Source organism: Drosophila suzukii, chromosome X (genome assembly GCF_043229965.1).
Source record: "Drosophila suzukii chromosome X, CBGP_Dsuzu_IsoJpt1.0, whole genome shotgun sequence".
NCBI classification, from domain to species: domain Eukaryota; kingdom Metazoa; phylum Arthropoda; class Insecta; order Diptera; family Drosophilidae; genus Drosophila; species Drosophila suzukii.
In genome coordinates this window covers 29,989,203-30,010,860 of record NC_092084.1, presented here as the reverse complement: position 1 = coordinate 30,010,860, position 21,658 = coordinate 29,989,203, and the positions used below count along the sequence as shown (strand labels likewise).

Sequence of the window (21,658 nt, the reverse complement as noted above, 5' to 3'; positions counted from 1 at the left end):
TTTAGGACGATATGTTTTAAACTGGTTTCTAACCAAAAATGAAACACTTGCCGCAAGGGTATTGGAAAATATAAATGTTACTCATTTTTCATAGACACCTCTCTGATGCTGCGGTGATCCACTGAGGACTGTGCCGCTGTCACTTTTCAGGTCTGTACAGCTCTGGGTGTGGCTCACGTTGTCATAGTCATCGGTGGCTTGCATGGGCACCCGCTTGAGCGTGTTGCTCTCAAAGGGAAAGTTAGAATTCGAGGTGGACTGCGTGAGGTTCTCAAACTTTCGCAGCCGTGCATCCTGGCGCAGATGATGCGGTCCTGCCGCCGGCAGATTGATGGAGGCGTGTAGAACTGCTCCGCCCCCAACCGAGCCGATTGACTCGGACTTCTCCTGTCCCGCTGCTTGAGGGAGATGGCCCTCAAACAAGCTGACCTGTTTCTGGATCTTTGGTGAGACAGTATCATGGGCACGGCGTTTATGCTCCGGCGAGGCCTGGGTAATGCGAACGGGCAAAGCAAACCCAAATCGCGGATCATCGCTGGAAACTTCCGGAGGACCCTCTGCGTGTGTGGGACAGCAGTAGCAGCTCTCTAGCTGCGGCTCACAGTCGGCCGGCAGAGAAGGTGTTGTGGCCGCTGACAAAGTCGCATCTTCATCATCTTCGAATCCCTGGAAGGCAGAGAGAAATCATTCAAATGTCTTTAAGTAACAAGTAATTAACAAATATTATAAAACTCTTTGCACATACTGTTTAACAATAATCGGAAAGATTTTAAATTTGTTTAGCATTCATAAAATTTTTTAAATTGGTCGAAATAAAAGCAGAACAATGAATACCTTTTTTTTATTCCGCGAATCGAAAGACTATTGGTGGTGCCACAGAAGACGCGGAGCGCCCATTTAGCGACTCAGCACTGGATTTCTGTGCAACTCTGTATATATTTGTTTTCGTTTTTGTCTATTTCCACATTTTTTCTCGCTATCCTTTCGCCTTTCACCGTTATCCCTTTCCGTTTTGCTCATTTTAAGCCAGGACTTTGGAATAGCTGTGTAAAACTATACATTTCCATTTGGTTAATTTAAACATTATGAAGGGAATTTCCATTTTCAGCCAAATAAAGTTTGCATATTAAAACAAGAGGAAACGCTCTAGTCGATGGATTCGACTATTAGATACCCATTGCTCAGCTTAAGGGAGTGCGAGAGGGATAAGGTATGTTTAAAGGAACTCTACCTACCACTTATCTTCTTCTTCTATAGCCTATAGCGCCCCTAGCGGCTAAATTGGGTCAGAAACGCTTTCTTCTACCTGTAAAATTCAATGCGACGAATCTAGTCTACCCTTTTACTCTACTTGTGACGGGTATGAATACCACATCCACTCAGGCGCCAACAAGATCCCCAAACCTGTGGCGCCCACAGTTTTTATGCCAGAATAATACTTTTAACATAAATGTATTGGTTTCGTCAATACATACCGATTGACCCACACCCCCCCTAACTCCCATAACGCTAAAAGTGTAAAAGTGCAAATGTGATTTTGATTTGTTTATCAAAACCTATCGAACGATCTACTAGTTGTTCAAATCTGACCATTCGTTCATAAGTTATGACCAAACATTGTAATCGCCGCTAGTTGACGCCCTGCAGTCCCGGAAAAAGGCGCTTTGCTGCTTGCATATCTCCGTCTGCCTTAAGCACCCTTTAGTGAAGAAAAGGGTATCTGTTAGTCGAGGTACTCGGTTTTAGCGTTCTTCCTTGTCTTTTAAATTTCATTTCTCAAAAATTACCGATTCCTGTTTTGTTCGCTTTCACTTTCTTGGCTCTTGCTCTTGCACCAAAATGCGACGCAATATCGCACGAAATTTTACAAAATTCTTTAAGAATTTGCTACAAATATGAAACTTATAATTCAATTCACCTTCCATAAAAAAGCATATTAATTGGTTCAAGTTTTTAAAATTAAAAAGTACATTTTAAATTTAGCTCCCAAATTATAAGGGGTTTAAAATTTTGTTTTGTTTATCATTTATTTTTTTTTAATGAACTAACTTTTTCTTAAAATTAACTGCCATGACTGTGTGAGTGTATCCCCTTAGGTTGTACCTTTTTCAATCATACGAGGGCTGCTACTTAAGTTTCTGGCCTAGGTCACTTCTAGCCATATTGGGACCAATTGACCTTTTCCCAAAAAAAAGTTTGGACTTTTATCGATAAATGCTAAATACAACTTTTTCATGTGTGCCCACGTTTGATATCGATTAACGATTAATCAAAAACTTACCTCGGCAGAAAAATGAAATTAACTCGTGAAGATTTTCGTGCAATCATTTTTTACAACTTTCGACGTGGAGTATCAAGACAAGAGTGCATCGTTGAACCTAAATCTTTGTACGGAGGGTAGGCACCATCCTATAGCATTATGAAAAACTGGTATAATTAATTCAATCGTGGCCGACGCTCACTCGAAGAAAAAGGTCGTCCAAAAAAATGTCGTTGTCCCAACGGACATTGAAGCCGTGTGTTAACTGATAATGCAAGTTCGTTATGTGACATACCGTGAGATAGGCATCCTTGGGCATTTCTTCTATTAACATACATTCGATATTGCATGAGCACCTGTCCTTAAAAAAGGTTTTTTCTCGTTGGATCCCGCACAATTTGATTGGTGCATAGAAATACTTATAAAAAAAATACAATCGTCACAGATGACGAATCATGGATCTATGCCTTTGAGCCCGAAACAGAACAGCAATCGAACGTGTGGAACAGTTGTTCGTAGAAGAAGCACTTTGAAGCAAATAGTCGCCTGTTTCTTCGGTAAAACTGGTCATGTGACGACTGTTCCGCTTGAGCACCACAATTTGTTTGTCTGAAGTCTTCGGAGAAATTCGAAAAATGAACAAGAGAAGACGGATCATTGTGCACCATGACAATGCGAGCTCTCACACATCAGCTCAAACCAGTGCCTTTTTGACCGACCAAAACGTCGAATTGATGGGTACAGCCCTGACTTGGCACCCAATGACTTCTTTTTGTTCTCGCACATCAAGAGAAAAATGCGTGGTTAATGATTATCGTCGCCAGAAGATTCTGTTGAAGCGTTTAAAAACATGTTTTGGAGGTGTAGTAGAAGAGTGCTTAGACAATTGGTTTGAGCGGATGCATGTATAAATTTAGCTGGAATATTTTTGAAAAATAATAAAACCATTTTTGATGATAATTATAATACGTATAGCAACCCTCGTAGATCCTAGAGATTAACTTCGTTTTAAACAAAATTGTGAGTTTCGAGAATAAGGTGGTACAATTGGCAGAATTTGACTCATTGATGAAATGATCAAAATAGTCATCTTATCATATAATTTTATTAAAATGTATAGGCTAAGAACACAACAAAATCCACACTCACATCCATTGACAGCGACATGGAGCCCTTGTTGGCCACCATGCTCAGGTCCAGATCCATGCCAAAACTAACAGGGGTGAGGCATGTGCTGCCGCTGCCGTGCTCCTCGCAAACGCTCAAAAAGACTCCACCGCCCACTGCTCCTTCGTCGGGTTCCAGATTGTCCCGGTTCATGGGCTCAAAGGAGGGAGGTACTGACGCCCACTGTTCCATGATCTCCATTGTAAGGTCCAAGCTGGCAAAATATAATGTAAATTTACATAAAAAGTAAATTTAATAAACAAACATTTAGTATAAACTTATTATGTCACCTTGGCTTCGTTTCCAATTCAGGAAGGGATGCCTCCTCTCCGTCCTCAGCTGCCTGCAGACTATCTTGCGGCCAAACTTCTTATTTAAGGGTGTGTGTTTTGTGACCAAGGTGTTTAAGATGTTAGTTAAATAGTCAATATATACAGGAGTAAAGTTACTAAAAAAATTATGGGAGCAACAGCGACTGTAATACTAAAATTGATAATCAGACAAAACAGGAAATCATTTATTGAACAGCAAAGTAGGAGTTCAAGAAGGGAAGTTAACTTGGGAAACTCCGCGATTTAATTTCCTAGCAACGCAGTGAAGAAGACAGTTCAGTTTCAGACATATAAATACGAAGACTTAAAATAAAACAAGGGCGAACGCTATAGTCGAAAATAGTCGAAAATTTTTTTTTGGATCAATCGATAGGTATTGACGAGACCAATACATTTCAGTTAAAATTTTTTATCTAGCATGAAAATTGTGGGCGTCACAGGTTTTTGCGGTTTGTGGGCGTTAAAGTGGGCGTGGCAAACTTTTTTTTGGGTCAATCGATAGGTATTGATGAGAACATTACATTTCAGTTAAAATTTTCTATCTAGCATCAAAACTGTAGGAGCCACAGTTTTGGGCGGTTTGTGGGCGTTAGAGAGGGCGTGGCAGTCTACTGAAACAAACTTGCGCTGTGTAAGAAGCTCAGGAATCTGCACGCCAAATCTCAATAGCCTAGCTCTTATAGTTTCCGAGATCTCAGCGTTCATCCGGACAGACGGACAGACAGACAGACGGACATGGCTAGATCGACTCGGCTAGTGATCCTGATCAACAATATATATACTTTATGGGGTCGGAAACGCTTCCTTCTGCCTGTTACATACTTTCCGACGAATCTAGTATACCCTTTTACTCTACGAGTAACGGGTATAACAAGAGAAAGTAAGTTCAAGTTATGAGTATATTTAACTTTTGTTTTGTGTAAATACTTTTTTTAAAATGCAGGATCTAAAACGGAAAAATATAAAGTTGATCCGGTGAGTTCAACCGAAGATATATGTACATTTTTGAATGTTTTTTTTAAAAGGAAAAACCGCTTTCTTAACTCGGTTCATAATTTAATTTAATTTACAAATGTGTCAGTCCCAAAATTTCCTTCACAGGGTGAAAAGTAAATAAAAAAGGGATCATTATACATTTTTTTCGAACAAAATCAAAAGGGACGTTATTTCTTAAAAATCGAAACACAATTTTTATTTAAGTTTATTTAGTAAAATATTAGGTTTACAATTATTTTTTTTAGAATTTGGAATGTTCTTTACAAAAAAGCTCTTTGGACCGTACCAATCGGTTGACTCGCTCAAAAGTTGTAGTTTCTCAAAGATTTCCGGCCGAAAAACGTAAACTATTTATCTAGTGCCAATCCTAAATGCGACAAAACTAAAATCATACTTCTCGCGTTTGTAAAATTCGAAAAATATGCCATCAAATGGGCAAGGGAAGCTATACAGGGGTGGTCAAAAGTATTTTCACAAAACAAAAGTTAAATATACTCATAATTTAAACTTACTTCTTGTTAACTTTGGCATCAATGGAAATGTAATTTAAATGCCGTTTGAACGATACAATACATTTCTTAGCCCATTCAGTACTAAAAGTAAAAAAGTAAAAAGTAAAATCGTTATGCTTATTCCAGTGTTCTAGCTTTTATAGTTTCCGAGATTCCGTCCATACGGACAGATAGACAAACAAGCAGACAGACAGACAGACGGACACGGACATCGACTTGGCTAATGACCCTGATCAAGAATATATATATTTTATAGGGTCGGAAACGCTTCCTTCAACCTGTTACATACTTTCGAAATGGCCTTTTACTCTAAGAGAAACGGCTATCATAAGGACAATCTTTCTTACAAATAAACTAGATAAAGATAGAAAATAATAAAATAGTATTGTGGTAGAACATTCGGAAAGACAGAGAATGAAAACACACAATTAATAGCAAGAATTTTAAGTAAATATGTAACAGTAAATTCATAAAAGAATATAATGCCGCCAGACATGACATCGATACATAGATTTGCACTTCCTGGCATTTTTATTCCAATTTTGAACATAAGTCTTATGAGGTAAAGGAGCTCAGTGTAGAATTATACATGCATATCTATACAAAGAAATAAACATGAATTTTTAAAGGGGTAAAAATAAAGCTTTACTGCATTTGATTTAAATGCTTGAGTCTGTTGGATTCTCTGAAAAATAAAAATAAAAAATAAATAATAATTATATATGATAAATTAAAATAATATAAGATTTCCCTGAATTGGGGCGGTTTTTACAAATATTCTTTGCTTTTATTTGTATTTTAGGTTATGTGAAAATGTTGTATTTAGTAAGCGTCCACTTTTGGTCAACACAAACTGTGCGAAAAAATGTTTTGACTTTTAAAAATGCACAAAATTGCCAAATTTTTTTTTAGGCATGCTGAAAACACATTTTGAATAGTACTAAGATTTTAAAAAAAAAATGTGTTATTATTTGTTTTTTGTATAAAATGTTTTAAAATAAAAAAAAATTAGTCAGCAGGCAAACTTATAAAAAAAAGAACATCTTTATACCCTTGCAGAGAGTATTATTATTTTACGTAGAAGTTTGCAACGCAGTTGAGGAGACGTTTCCGACCATATAACGTACATATATTCTTGATCGCATCATTAGATAAGTCGATCCAGCCATGTTCGTCTGTCCGTTCCTGCGCAAACTAGATTTAAAGCTATCGGGATTAAACTTTCCCGATACGAGAACGAGCCGGATTCGATAACTATATCCTTAGGCTTCCATAGGAATGATTGAAAAAATAGAAGCCAAAAATTCTAGCTTCGTTGTTTTTGATTTTATTCTCTTCTGCTTTGATGTACAGATCTTTTTTTACAATTTTGGAACTCAGAATACAATTTTTTTAGTCAGACGACTATTTATATTGCTGATATAGGAAGGATCGAAAAAGTAATGAGAAAATAATATTAAAAAGTTATAGATTTGTTGTTTTTCATCATACATTCTACTCTGGGGCAAGCAATATTTTAAGTTTTAGAATTTCAATTTTGTTTAATGTTAAAATCGGACGACTATATCATATAGATGTCCTAGGAACTATAGGTACTTTTATAGGGTTTTTGTAATACACGTATTATTCGTTTGGCATTATATGGGTTTGCAAGGGTATATCAACTTCGGCTTGCCAAAGTTAGCTTCCTTTTTTGTTTAAAACAAAAACACAACAATTTTATTTTATCAATACTGTGCGCATTGCAAATTTTAATTTGAATTTGATTGGAATCAGAAAAATAGGGAAATATGTCACGTTTAACACTGCCACTCAACCACAGAGTTTTTTCTGCACTTACGCTGCTTCTTTTCCGCCAGCGATTGTAGTAGCGCTGAGTTGCTGTCATCCAGATTCGGGCACTGGCACTCAGAAAGAAGCCCCATGTGACCATCGGTTGTGCCGGATTCGCTGCCACGCCGGTCAAAGGTCGGCGTTACAGTCTTCTGCTGTGCACCGATTTGCGCTTCATTGCTGATTGTCACACCTGTCTGGTTTGAGGCGGTCAGCGTCATCGAGGAGACTGCTGGCAAGGTACTCTTGGCGAAGTCCCGTGGCGGCGAGCCTGTCGGCGTTTTGAAGATCTGCGCCAGGATCATATCCTGCAGGAAACTGTCCAACTTGCGCAACGACAGGGCGTTGTGCAGCGTCTCAAGCGGTCGAATTGGTGGTACATCGCCGAAACCTGCATGAAGTAGTTGTGATTATCAGGCAAAATATAAATTTTATATAGATTTGAATTTGAATTTTTTTATATAATTTATATTAATTATAAAATTTATTTAAAAATACTACAAAGACTAATATAATTTACTATATTTATATATTGTTCATAATAATAACAGTTGTTTACAAAGCAATATTTTAAAACTGCCCCAAGAAGGTTGATGGTAGTTCCTGGTAAGTCAAAAATATTTGAAAGGGATAAGGTTTTTTAAAGGAGTTTGTAAGACATTTTTTTTGGTATCTTCGTGTTATTAATTTTTTTCAAGTTGCGTTGAACCAATTTAGGTGACATATGTTTTAGTTCTCAACTTTAATGTCACCCTTTAATTTTTCCTAAATGAATCGGCTACTTTGAGTATGTTGTGAGCTACAACTCGGCAAACTTTGAAAATGTGAGTTTTTTTAAACAACAGTGTTGGGACATCTTTTTTGTGATCTATGGGTTCAACTCTACCAGGAACTACCATCATTCTTCTTGGGGCATTTTGGCTGTAAACTAGAGTAATCGATATCTTGGCAAAGTACTTATAATAATAAACAAGAGAGAAGTCTATATTCGACTGTTAGATATCCGTTACACGTCTAAGGGAAGTTGGAGAGAGATGTAGATATGCGAGCAGCAAAGCGACTGTTTCCAAGCCACTGTGTATAACTTTTTTATGCACCCAGAAAAAAAAGAACGAAAAAAATCAAGAACATTTTTCATGAAATGCGAACAATCCGTTCTCCATTTTTAGTTGTCACATTTCGAACGTTTGTTCACGAAAATCGAACGGTGTTGGTAACAATTTCTACCGACGAACAACTTGGTTCCAAATTGCGAAAAATGTTCTCAGATATTGAACGCCGTTCATGAAAAAGCTGCGATGGACGCGTTAAAGTCTATCGAAATCGATAATTAGCAACATCGTTCATAAAAACATGTATGTAGGTCTAGTGTCCCAATTGTCCGCACTCGAAAAATTCGCTCGGTGGTCCAGCTGCTAGAGCGTCCGCCTCCGACACATGGTAGCACAGGTTCGAGTCCGCGAGAAGACGGTTGTGAATTGTAAGTTTTATTAAAAGATTATTTCTAATGTTTATATGTACTTCCATTAATAAATAAATTCTTTGTTTTCAGCAAAATATCCAAAATACATTGAATTCTAGCAATGACAAAACATAAGGTGGGAAATTAAATAAATCCTCTACCAGGCGTACAGAAAGTCTAGCGTGTACACAAACCTAGTTTTTTTTAGATTTTTATGTTCTCAGGTGAAGCCCGAAATGTTCTTAAACTGACACCATTCGTTCGGAACCCGACCCTAAGGTTTCGGTCCCATTTTACGAACGACCGTTCATGAACTGTCAACAAACGGGCTCACGCACTTTTTGACAACGTTTGGTCTTGATTTTTGAACGTTTCGAACGGATTTTTTTCTGGGTGTGGATGGTCCGATTTTAACAATTTTTGGCCATGTACATAGATGGATATTGATAATCAAAACAAAATTATATTTACACTATTCAGGTTTTAGCGTTGAGTGTTAGAGTAGGCGTGGCACCCCGCTGAAATAAACTTGGGTTGCGCAAGAATCTCTAGAATCTGCATACCTGAGCCAAACTTTCCAGCTTTTATAGTTTCCTAGATATCATCGTTCATACGGAAGGACAGACGGCAGACAGACCGACGGATTACAAAAATTATTGGCAAAGTAAATTTCTTTAATCAAAGTGCTTAAAAAAGGAAGTGAAGTTACAACTTATAAAAATTCATAAATTACCAATAATTCATCGTTTATATAAATTTAGCAATTTTTTCAAGTCGCCCATTTTGTGTCTTTTCTAACGATACCTCAAACACAAAGGCAAAACAGAATTCTTCAGAAAATTTGAATGTTACTAAAATTAAAGCTTTTCCCATAAATTAACTGTTCCACTTAAAAACGTGTATATTCAAAAAAATTGCTAGGCAAACCTTATTTCTCTTATAAAGTTTTACGTGAACGACATCCCACCAATAAATATTAAGTTTTAAGTATCACACTCAGCAAAGTTTTTGCATGTGTTTATGTTTCATAACACTGGTCGAAAAAAATTTAATACAGTGTGGCTATTGGGCATATTAAAATTGATATTAATATAAGTTCTCCAAGGGTAAATTTCATGTTCATGTATGTTGTTGTTATACTCGTTAAAAGGGTTTATAGAATGTAACAGGTAGAAGGAAGCAATTCCGACCCTATAAAGTACATATGTTCTTGACCATCTGTCCGTCTGTCTGTATGCCCATCCGAATGAATGCTGAGATCTCGGAAACTATTAAAGCTAGATAGTTGGGATTACGCATGCATATTCTAAAGATTCTTGCGCAGCGCAAGTTGGGTGCCACGACCACTCTAACGTTAAAAAAGCCCATATCGCTATAACTTGTCAAGCGCCCACATTTTTTGGATTTTGTAAAATTGTATAGAATTTTTTCGGATTGTTCAAATTGGACCATACACTTAAAGGTTTTAAGCAAACAAAGGAATCGACGCTGGGTGGCTAAGTGGCGTGGGAACAGTCGCTTTGCTCCTAGCATATTTTCATCTCACACTCGCCTTAGGTGAGTAACGGGCATCTGAAATGGTATCTCTAAATCTTTTTAATTTATTGATGTTTCTTTAATTTGATTTTATTTGTATTCTGAACACTTTTATTTTCTGACATCCAGAAAAGGTCTTCTAGAAAACTTTGTTCATTTTTGAAATGCGATCGGTTGTTGTCAACCAATAAGGGAAAACTTATTGGTAGGTAACTTAAACATTCTAAGAATATTCTAGCCCTAAGAGACCTGACTTACTCCATCCGAAAGGGAGAATATTCTGGGTTCATACCATACTATGATATTTGTATGTTGTGTACTTACCGGATGAGGACACCGGTATCATATCGCGAAGATTAGGAGCGGAGGAGCTGCCGCTAATGACGGCGGTGCTGAAAAGGCTATTTGCGCTGGTGGCCATCTTTTTGCTAAAACCACCGAAACCCAACATTTTCATATAGGACATCTGGCCGGCAATACTGTGTCTTTGGCGACGCGACGAACTGGACGAGTTGGCCGATGACACCGATGCCGAAACCGACACCGAGACTTGGCTATCTGTGGCGATGGTATTGGTACAACAAGACAGGGTCGTGGTAGTGGTGTTTGTATTTGTGGAGGTGGTGTTGTTTTCGTTCAGTGTATTTTGGATGCATGATTTTTGTTGTTGTTGTTGTTGATCGATGATCGTTGTTAGGTTTTGGTGTTGATGTACATGATGGTGTGGTGCGTCGTTTGATGTGGGATCGATTGATTGGAATTGGTTAGTAAATGGATTATTAGAAGACATTGTTGCTGTATTATCAAACAAAGCTGCTGCTGCTAATGTTGTTGTAGTGGTGGTGGATGATGTAAATGTTCGTGGGGATGTTGGGGTGGCTGTTTGTGTAAAATTTCGTATACCTTTTGCAAGATCGGTTATTGTATCTGTTGGTGTAACCGTTGGTGTATCTTTCGTTGCATCTGTGGCTGTAACTGTTGTTGAATCTATTTTTATGTCTGTTTTTGTATCAGTTCTAATATCTGTTGATATACTCGTTGGTGCAAATGTTGTAACGTTTACTGTCTCTATTCCTATATCTTTAGATATTTCACTTTCTATTGGTGAAAACGTTGACGCGACTACTTGTTTTACTTTATTGGAGCTTTTTATGCTTGTCGATTTCGTGGTACTTGCTGTGTCTGTTATCAGCAGTGTGGGCAGATTGTAGGCTACTTGAGGCTCCGGCTGCGATGTCTTTATATCCTCCGTTGTGGGTGTAACCTGCTCTTTAATGGGCTCGAAACAGCTCACAAAGCCACCGCTAGAGGACGCAGAAGAACCCACTGATAAAACGGTGAAGCGAAACGGATTGTCTGTCAAAACAGGAGCAGAAGCTGGCATTGACAGCTGACCACAGGAGCTACTGGTGGCCTTGCGTTGAGCAGATGAGGAGACCGAAGCCGAAGCTTTGTCCATATCTTGGCAGAGACGTAAAGTGGAGGCTGTGGGCGATGTGGTAGCATGAGCCATTGGTGACAAAGCAGCCACCAGGGGCTTTTGACCGAAATAGGAGCTCATCAGGATGGCCGGTGCTGAGCTAGACAACTGGAAGTCGTCATCAAAACTGCTGCTACTTACATCCGCCGTCGTTGCCGGCCCACCGCCTGTCTCCGAAAGCTGCCCAGCTTCTGGTGGGGAAGACGCAGCCTTCGCCTGGCCCAAGTCCATAAGACTTTTGGAGTGCGAATGTGCCTGGACCGCCGAGCTGCTGCAATTGCAGGAGCTTAAAGGTCGCTCATTGGTGGCTATTGGTGAGATCTGCGGCATGTGCCGGAGCTGCTCAAGATCATCGCCCTCGTCGCAGCTCTCCATCCGCCGCATGGTCAACACATGAAGGCGTTTGTGCGACAACGGGCCGCATTGGGGAGTAGGCGGGTGCAACGAAAAATCAATGTCCGACAATGGCAGCTCATTTGTCGATGAATCAATTTTGAAAAAAGACAAACTATTCGTAACCCGAATCTGAAAAGCGGTGCGATTTCCAGCTTTGGGACAGGCTTCTCCATCCGAGTTGTCCGCTTGAGCATGGGTTATCTCCCTAAATGCTGGATTGTGATCTTCGAAGATATCTTTAAATTCAGAAGTATGAGCCTGAAAGCTATCCTCCTCAGAGGTAGGACCCTGCGAAATCTCTTCAAAATCAGGGGATACTAAATATCAAAGTTACATTCGGTCCGAGATCAACATGGAACCAGGAAGAAGGGTAGTTAGTGAGGTACGATTGTTGGATCGAGTTTCCAGTTTAAAGTCAGGCAAGTTCGTAATGATATATTCGAGATTTGTAGTGTCGGTGCATTTTTGTATGTAATTGTGTATACAAATAGGAAACTCATTATTCGAGATAGCCAAAAGTCGAAGATTGCAGAGAGTTCGTAGAAAACCAAAGGTTCGTAAAAACACGGGGATAGAAAACGAAGGAAAAAATGTTTAAACCAAAAGGAAATCAAAGATAAGAAAAATTAAATCGGCAAGCCGAATGGAAAGTACTCTTGCAAGACCTGAATGATGGTAATACTCTAGTTTACGGTCTGTACCCCCGAATCTTGCTACAGAACTCTCCTCAATGGACCGCGAATTCTTAAGTATGGCTGTCTTGTAATCGAATTTTAAAGTTTCGTGTTTTGCTATTAAAAAAATTTACGTTCCAATGCTGTTTTACATAGTAGAAACTGTGAGGTTCATCTTCTTTACAAAGTACATGCAAACATGGTAAAAAGACAAAGACGTAAGGATTCTTTTTTTTAAAGGATTTGAAAAAACCCAGTAAATTTTGTCGTTTTTCCCGCTCAAAACGGTGGAAACTTTAATTTAAAACTCCACTAGGGCGAAGACTCCTAAGAAAGTTCGTTGCTTTGCAAGGCCTAGATGCGTTATATATAGTCATAAAGTCGGTCTATAAAGGAGCGATAATCAAAGAAATTTAAGTGTTTCAGAAGTTTATCCTTAATAAGTGAGTTAAAAATGTCCTCAGATGGAAATTTCTGGGCTATAAGACATATATGTAATTGTTTGCATTTTGCAAAGAATTAATTGACAGCTGAATACTTTTTATTTTGTTGTTTTTGTGCGTTTTTGCGCTGTTTTAGGGCGAAATTTGAATTATGCGATTGGAAAGAAAATAATTTAATACTAAATACTAAAAAAAAAAATTTGACCACAAATTTCTACTACAAATAGGAATTTTTAACTTTTGCATAACTTTTCATGGTTTCTCTTTTTTTTTAATATAATAATATAGTATAGCTAATAAATAATCTTTTAATACTGTCAAAGAATAGTAATTACTATTTTTTAATGATTTAATCATTTTAACCACTATTAGCATTTGTGCCATAAATCTTTTTTGTATTACGCCAAAATTTAGCTACTAATTTTAAGACCTACTTGAAATTTTTTTATATTTTTGAATACTTTTATGTTTATTTCACTTCTAACCACTAGTTTAGACCGTAATTACCAATCGTTCAGACCCCACAAGAGCATTCGAAAAATATAAAGTTGGGAAACTTGGCAGCTGCAGCGGCAAAGGCTCTTAGTAAAAGCTTTTAGTGGTGTGTATATATCACAATATTCAGGCTTTGGAAGAGTAAGAGGATTTTTCGGGTCCGGTTAGGTCCTTGTCTCTGTAGTTGTTTATATTTTTATGTGTGGGTGGGAGTAGGCATGGATGGGTGGGAAGGGTCTGCAAACAACAACAACGAGCAATATATAGACAGACAAAAGAACTTCAGTATTTTTCATGCACTGAGACAAAAACAAAGATAGATTGACAGCACAGAGAGGCAGACAAACAGGCAGATATAGAGAGAATTTAATAGAGGCCAAAAAAGAAGGGGGATAATACATTGTGGGGCCGTAGGCAGCTGGACGCCAGCAAAAATTTGTGTTATTTCTTTGAAAAAAATGAATTGATGGGTGTAAATCTTTTTTGGTGTTCAGCTGCATTTTGTAAGGGTGTGGGAGGTGTGCAGAGGCGTGGCTAGAAGGGCAGTGTGTTTCTGTTTTGTTTTGGCTGAGACAGTTTAACCAGCATTGCCAAGTACACGGGATTCCGCGGCCAGATGTTTACAGTTTTGTTTTTTTCTAAACAATGTTTTTCTTTCATTTGAAAAAATTTAGATCGAAATATATATGTATATTTAATGAAAACTTGTGTTGCAATGCGTTATTTTTTTTTGGTGTGAGTGTCATTTCGATCGTTATACAATAGAAAAAATGAAAACCATAAAATGTTGGGCACAGCTCAAAAGAGATAGAGATGAAAATGCTTTTAAACTTTTTCTTGAACAATAGTGAAAATTATGGAAAGTTTAAACTGAATATTATTCGTTTACCATTCCAAATAGAGCGACATCTAGCTAAAGGATATATAATATCTATTTATATATATATATAAAAAAGAGGTAATATTTTTTGTAAATATGTTGGGTGGAGGAATATAAAATAAAACTAATGTGGTTTCTGAATTTTTGAGTAGGGGTTCCCTTTCTTTAGTGTTAGTCTTGGGGACTTCCCAGTGGAATTAGATGGCAGTGCGATCGGGGAATCGAGTGACGAAAACACAAAAATCAAAGAAACGGCATGCAAGTAACCCCGCCAAAAATATATATAAACCATAAAAGAGGACAAGAAGTTATGCAAAATTTAAAGAGGTGAATTAAAATGGTACTTCGGAGAAACCGAAGCCTGGTTAACCTGGCAGAGAGAATCGCTTGGTATCTCAAAATGCTCTATAACAGTAACCAACTAAATTTAAATTAATCAGTAAATTATAAACAAAAATGACATCTCACGTGAATACACAGAGTTATACAAAATCAGCACAGTTTCTTGGTTCAAGACAAACTTTACTAACAACTTTCCACCACTCACAGGTTTAAGAAAATCGTCGTAAAAGTTCCAAATATTTGACGTTTAGGCACTTTTTAGGGCCTGACAAAAACTAAATTCTGTGTAGATCAGAACTAGAAAGGTATTTGGTTTTTAATAGCGCTATTCAAGACATTAAATGTTGTGAAGGAGCTGTTGAAAATACAAATAAAACCAGAAATAACGCAATAGTCGACTTCCTCGACTATTAAATACCCGTTACTTAGCTAAAGGGAGTGGGAGGGAGATGGAAATAATCATGCGGAAAATCGACTGTTTTGGAGATTGCCCACCACGCCAAACGCTACCTAAAATATTTCAATTGCATTTTAAGTTGCAAGTATATTTACGCATATTACATAAAAACTGGTTTTAAAGTATATGCCAACACTTAGTTTTTTCGAAAGTTACATCTTTTTACTGACATATTGGGATAATTGTCACAAAAAAACAGTATATTTTTGTTCTCAGTTATTGTACCCGTTACTCGTAGATTAAAAGGGTATACTAGATTTTTCGGAAAGTATGTAACAGGTAGAAGGAGCCGTTTCCGACCCCAAAAAGTGTATATGTTCTTGATCAGGATCACTAGCCGAGTCAATCTAGTCCGTCTGTCCGTATGAACGCTGAGATCTCAGAAATTATAATAGCTATAATGTTGGGACTTGGCATGCAGATTCTTGGGCTTCCTGCGTAATATTAATATTTTGTACAAATTTAAATGAGAGTTTGTTCGTATTATCAATACCCATCTACATGCCAAAAGTTATTGAAAGCATTAAGAATTTATAACCCAAAAAATCAAAATTTTGCATTTTCAATCGAGATTGCACACCACATAAATCAAATCAGCTTTTTTCACTAATATGCCACCAAGAAGCTAGGGGCGCTGGTGTTATAGGCCAGGTGGAGCCAGCAACAAGAAGCAAATCTCCATCCCTCTCGCACTCTTATCAGCTGAGTAACGCGTTTTTTCTTGTTTTTTCCTTCGCTTAATATAAAAACAAGGAAGAACGCTATAGTCGAGTACCTCGACTATCAGATACCCGTTACTCAGCTAAATAGAGATATGCAAGTAGCAAAGCGAGATTAAAATGCGCCACCTACCGGCGGTATACAGATTTAAGCGTTATGGGCGTTAGAGAGGGCGTGGCAAATTTTTTTTTGGACCAGTCGATAGGTATCGACGAGACCAATACATTTCAGTTAAATTTTTCTATCTAGCGTCAAAACTGTAGGAGCAACAGTTTTGGGCGGTTTGTGGGCGTTAGAGTGGGCGTGGCACTCTACTGAAACAAACTTGCGCTGCGCAGGAATCTCAGGAATCTGCGTGCCTAATCCCAGTATTGTAACTCTCATAGTTTCCGAGATCTCAGCGTTCATACGGACAGACGGACATGGATAGATCGACTCGGCTAGTGATCCTGATCAAGAATATATATACTTTATGGGGTCGGAAACGCTTCCTTCTGCCTGTTACATACTTTCCGACGAATCTAGTATACCCTTTTACTCTACGAGTAACGGGTATAAATATAACTGTTTTCTGTCCAAGAGTGACACAAAATTCTGAATTTTTATGTTTTGTGAGTAGCAACACAGTCTCAGAAAAAACTGTTAACTGTTATTTACGATCTCTGATAGAAAATGGTACACGTTCCTGTAACTATGTATGTAACTACGGAATTCCTATTGTGTATAGTATTGTCCCTCGGCACATCCTCGGTGCGCTTTGTCATCAAATAAACGGCCGTCAGTAGTTTCTCTTCAGGAAGTCAGCCTTGAACATTAAAACTCATTTTCCGATTTCCTTCTCTGCCAAATCGTATCAAGCAATAATGGGTAAGTACGTAAACCAAACCATATCAGTGCGTATTAGTCTATAATTGGGGTACGCCAATCGGTTAGTTGTGAAATGTGATAAACAAAAGAAAAACACATTTTTTGGTAGCTGGATAAAAGAGTGGTGGTGAATTCCAGTCTCTGAGAAGAAGGCGGCTGTGAAGGCGGCGGCGGCAAGCTTTGCTCGATCTACCGTCAATCCCTACCCAAAAATACGTACCCGGCTCCTTTACACAGACGCCGGAGGTGGGGCGCTGCTCGAAGCTCCGGGAACGTGGCTCGCAGTCAGGGCTCACTGCCCGGATATCTGGACTGATTGGCCGGAGCTGCTGGTTCTGCTGCTGTTGCGAGGCCAGTTCCTCGTTCAAGCGCTTGGCAAGATCCATTGCCTCATGGCCACTGACCGTGTGATGAGCTCCGATGGGGATGGGCTTTGATTTTAACTGCTTGGATCTCAGTTCTAAACGGTTGAATCCAAAGGCGGGAGAAGTGCGTTCGGCGTTGCGATCGGAGCTTCTTTGGCCGGTAGTCTGAAAAAGAGGCAACGGAACATTACATAAAATACTCGTATATAGAGACATATAAAATGTATATATATATATGCACATATATATTATACAACTGATATCAAACGGTACACCAATTAAAAATTTGCTTTGGAAACCAAACGTTTTAATACCCATGTACATTTAACGGACAAAATATTAAATATTAAACAACGACATATATAAATATATCTTGAAAAACATCAAATGTTCACCCAGTTCATCCTTTTGCTTCTATGGAAGCTAAAGGACATAGGTGCCCGATAGGCAACATTGCAGAGGGTATAATGATTGTAGTCAGAGGTTTGTAACTTAGTTAAGAAAACCCTTCCGACTCCATGAAGTACACATATTCTTGATCAGCATCACTAGACGAGTCGATCTAGCCATGTCCTTCCGTCTGTCCGTCCTTTAAACTAATCATTGTTGCATTGTTGCAAGTGACTATGGTCTTCAATAGTTTCAGCGTTCTGCAAAGTCTTGACATGGACTATTTCCCGACGTCTCTTTAAAGACAACATAGTTTTCTTTGGTGAGCTGTTCATTCACGTATACAGAGGCGGGTAAGTCGAAGTTTGAAGTGACAAAGGATCTTTGCATTAACGAAAAATGTTTTTAATAGACGGGGCTGAGTTTATACCAAGATTGAAGCATGGCGTGTTATGCTTCAGGTGTTTTCTCTAAACGTAGGGCACTCCATGTATCCGTAGATCGCAGGCAAAATTTGAATTTGTCGCGATGAGAACTCGCTGTGTAATCTTGATCCTAATCTTCCATTCTAGCTACCTTTTCTTTAACTGCTCAAGCTTCTTCCCCTTCGCCTCAAAAATCTGAATCCGTTCCCTTCCATAGTGCCAATCAGATGCGCAAATTTCTGACACAATAAAGGAGGCCTGCTCAACAACAAACTGTAGTAATGGGGCTTCAGATTTGCGGTTTACTTTTAGGACAGTTTCTGTGTGAAGGCGATGCAGTGGTTGGCCTGTTATTCAGAATTTTCGAAAAAGCAATGGTTATATGGTAAAATTCTGATGAGTTTCGGCGGTGGACTTAGAGCAGTAGGAAGCGTTGAGCGGTCTTTTTTGTCACATATGGGTGCTATAGGATCCGATCGGCAAGAGCGTTTACTCCAATCAAGAAATGCATACAAACTTACGATTTGCAAAGTTTGATGTCAATTATTCTAGTACTGCGCGAAATAGCTTTAAAACAGCTTAATTTTCCTAGTTTTATTTGATCGTTTCTATGGGATCTAACATATAGGATGGTCTTATCAGGACGATTTACAAACTTGATCTGCGTGCACTTATTGTATGACGATTGAGAACGCTTTCTTTAAAACTGAGCTCGCAAGCGGTATAAAAACCGTCGGACAGACGGACATAGCTATATCGACTCTTTTTAATTATTCCTTATAGGGTTGGAAAGGTCTCCTTCACTGCGTTACACACTTTTGACCAAAATTATAATACCCTATGCAAGGGTATAACAACAGTATTTGACTTCAAATTGAAATTTCATTCACAATTTTTCAGTTATCCAAATGGAAATGTGTAAGTGATTTACTAATTTTATTAGACCCGACTTGTTAATTAATAACATAATTTAAATCGGTTTAATAACGGCCATTTTCCGTTGGGAAATATAAACGTATTTGTTTTGCTCCTTCAATTTTTTTGAGCTGTTTGAGGACAGACTGCGGACATATCGAATCATAGCACTATGGGGAATTTGACCACTTTATTGTCCAAACCCCATTTTGTAAAAGTCGGTAAAAATTGGTTTTGTTTTTCAGAATGTATTAGGATAACATAAATCTCGAATGTTACTAACAAAACTAACTAAACTAACTGTAAAGTTATCAGCTGTGAAAGCCTGTTTTTATAATACTATCCAATCAGAGGAGTTTGTAACTTATGTGTGTGACCTTGATATTGTATTTATTTATTGTGGTGCTCGTATATTCGTATGTAAGTTCTAACCTCAAACAATTTTAATTTTTAAATAGAGCTACAAAGTGATTCCAACTGTTTCCACCCCTGAAACCTTTTTTATCTTGTAGAATATTTAATTCTCGTAAGCTCAGTTATTTCCCGCATTTTAGTCTGATAAATGCCAGTTTCGATGTTGTCTTAACAAAACAATTTGCAATTATTTTTGTTATTAAGTAACGGTAATTTTAAAATTACTTTACAACATAGGATTTTAGTATTTTTGTTAAGAATAATAATGACAAAAAAAATAAAATTAGAATTTCAATTAAAAAATGAAAAACGTCAATATTTATTAAAAATTACGTTTAGATTTTTATTAAAAAAATTCAAACATTTTTTTTAATTCTCTTATATTTTATATGCTATATTCAAAAACCAAAGCTTTTAAATGTGGCTTATTTTTTAAGTTATTAATTTATGCCACAAAAAGTGGTCAAACTCCCCATGGTGCACAGTGTGTACCCAGGCCTCCTATGGTATGCTGAGTTTTTGATGCTTAATAAATACGGTTTGGGCTATGGGTCTACTCCCTTCTTTTTCTTTCCTTCTTTTTATAGATCTTTAGAGATAGGCTCGAATACACTTCCTTTCACCTATTACACAGTTTTGAACAAAAAAAATATTCTTTTTGATTGTACAAGTAACGGAAATAGACACAAATGCAAAGGCTTAGTATATAAACTTACCCCTCGCTTCTTGCCCTCTCGCTCCTCTCCTGAATTCGAGTCGTTCTCCTCCTCGATCCTGGCGGGATTGGACTCATCCGAGGACTGCAAGCTTACATTGCAGGCATTGTCACCGTGCGAATGCGGCCGAAAGCCTGGACCTGGCGGCAGATTTTTCTGCACACAACAGTTAACACCCGGACTGAAGTGCAGTTCAACGTGGAAGCGTTCCTCGGATGTTGGATCTTTGGTGGGGTCTTCGTAGAGCATGATGACGATTTGAGACATATAGTTCAGCTCCGATACCATTGAAATGTAGTCCATTGCCCGACGCCACTGCTCATCCGTGACCACATTAAGTAATCCCCCGTAACGCAGAACTGTGAGCAGGGAGTGTACATGCGATTCACTGGTAAAATAGAGCCTTGTGCGGACATGCCTCTGAGGACTTGCCACACCATGGCTATAGTGTGGATTCAAACGGTTCATGAACTCGTCTTCCACTTCGTCGATATTTCGCTGCAAGTCCCCCTTGATCTTTCTTAGTAATGGAGAGCAAATACCCTGGCCAATGGCCAATTTCTCCTGCGGCGTCAATCCATACTCCTGTGGTATTACTATATCAGCCAGATTCTTAGCGTAGATATACAACTCCTCCGCCTGATCATACTGCAAAGTATGCTGATTATGCTGCAGATCGTATTTGATGCAATCATAGATATCTGGTATCTTGGAAATGTCAAACAGTTTGGACTTAGTGCTAAAATCCTTTTCGATCTTCTCCCAGCGACATCGCATCAGGTCCCATGTCTCGCCGTGGTACAAGATCGCATCCTTGGTCTTCGGATCGTCCTTCTTGATGCTGATAATGTGTAAGAGCTCACGTATTAGCAGATGTACGTGGTGACAGCAATCCACAGGATTCTTAACAAAGTCTAGCGCCTGGGTGATCGATTTGCTATTACAAGGATTAATCTGCTCGCGATCCTCCTTTGAAAACTCCCGATCATTTTGCATAAGCTCGTGGAGTCGCCCTTTTGCCCTGTTCCGGATTATAATAGAATTTGTGGTGTAAAATTTATTAATGGACTCGACTAGTGTATACCCGTTACTCAGCTAAAAGAAGTGCGAGGGAGATGCAAATATTCATGCACCAAATCGGCTGTTTCCGAGATTGCGCGCTTTATTAACTTATAACATTTAATGAATGGACTATGGACAATTTTTGGACGTAGATAGATAATCAGAACAAAATTCCTTAAAAACGTTTACAAAATATTAAAAAAATAGACATGTTTTAGGGCGTGGCACATTGCTGAAACAAACTTGCGCTGCGTAAGAATCTCAGGAATTTGCATGCCAAATCTCAATAGCCTAGCTCTCATAGTTTCCGAGAATTCAGCGTTCATCCGGACGAACGAACAGACGGACATGGTTAGATCGACTCGGCTAGTGATCCTGATCTGCCTGTTACATACTTTCCGACGAATCTAGTATACCCTTTTACTCTACGAGTAACGGGTATAATAAGGAAGAATGCGAGTGCCTCGACTATCATATACCCGATACTCAGCTAAAGGGACCAAAGGGAGATGGAGATAT

At 38.4% G+C, this 21,658-nt stretch overlaps 1 protein-coding gene across 22 annotated transcripts in view; it reads right to left on the bottom strand.

Moving 5' to 3' along the window:
• The window catches only part of l(1)G0196 (inositol hexakisphosphate and diphosphoinositol-pentakisphosphate kinase), a 50,083-nt gene that overhangs the window by 1,785 nt on the left and 26,640 nt on the right, over positions 1-21,658 (bottom strand). For 7 of the 22 annotated variants that reach the window (XM_017068222.4, XM_065868343.2, XM_036820003.3 and 4 more), the window contains 7 exons: positions 20,078-21,098; positions 17,073-17,382; positions 10,423-12,291; positions 7,108-7,491; positions 3,718-3,793; positions 3,410-3,641; positions 99-666 (listed from right to left, as the gene is read on the bottom strand). In XM_017068222.4, the coding sequence (XP_016923711.1) occupies positions 99-666; positions 3,410-3,641; positions 3,718-3,793; positions 7,108-7,491; positions 10,423-12,291; positions 17,073-17,382; positions 20,078-21,098 (4,460 nt within the window). Of the gene's footprint in view, positions 1-98; positions 667-3,409; positions 3,642-3,717; positions 3,794-5,775; positions 5,953-7,051; positions 7,492-10,422; positions 14,500-15,164; positions 16,962-17,058; positions 17,383-20,077; positions 21,099-21,658 lie in introns of those variants that run through there. The other 15 variants (XM_017068230.4, XM_017068231.4, XM_036820005.3 and 12 more) reach the window with 11 other exon arrangements.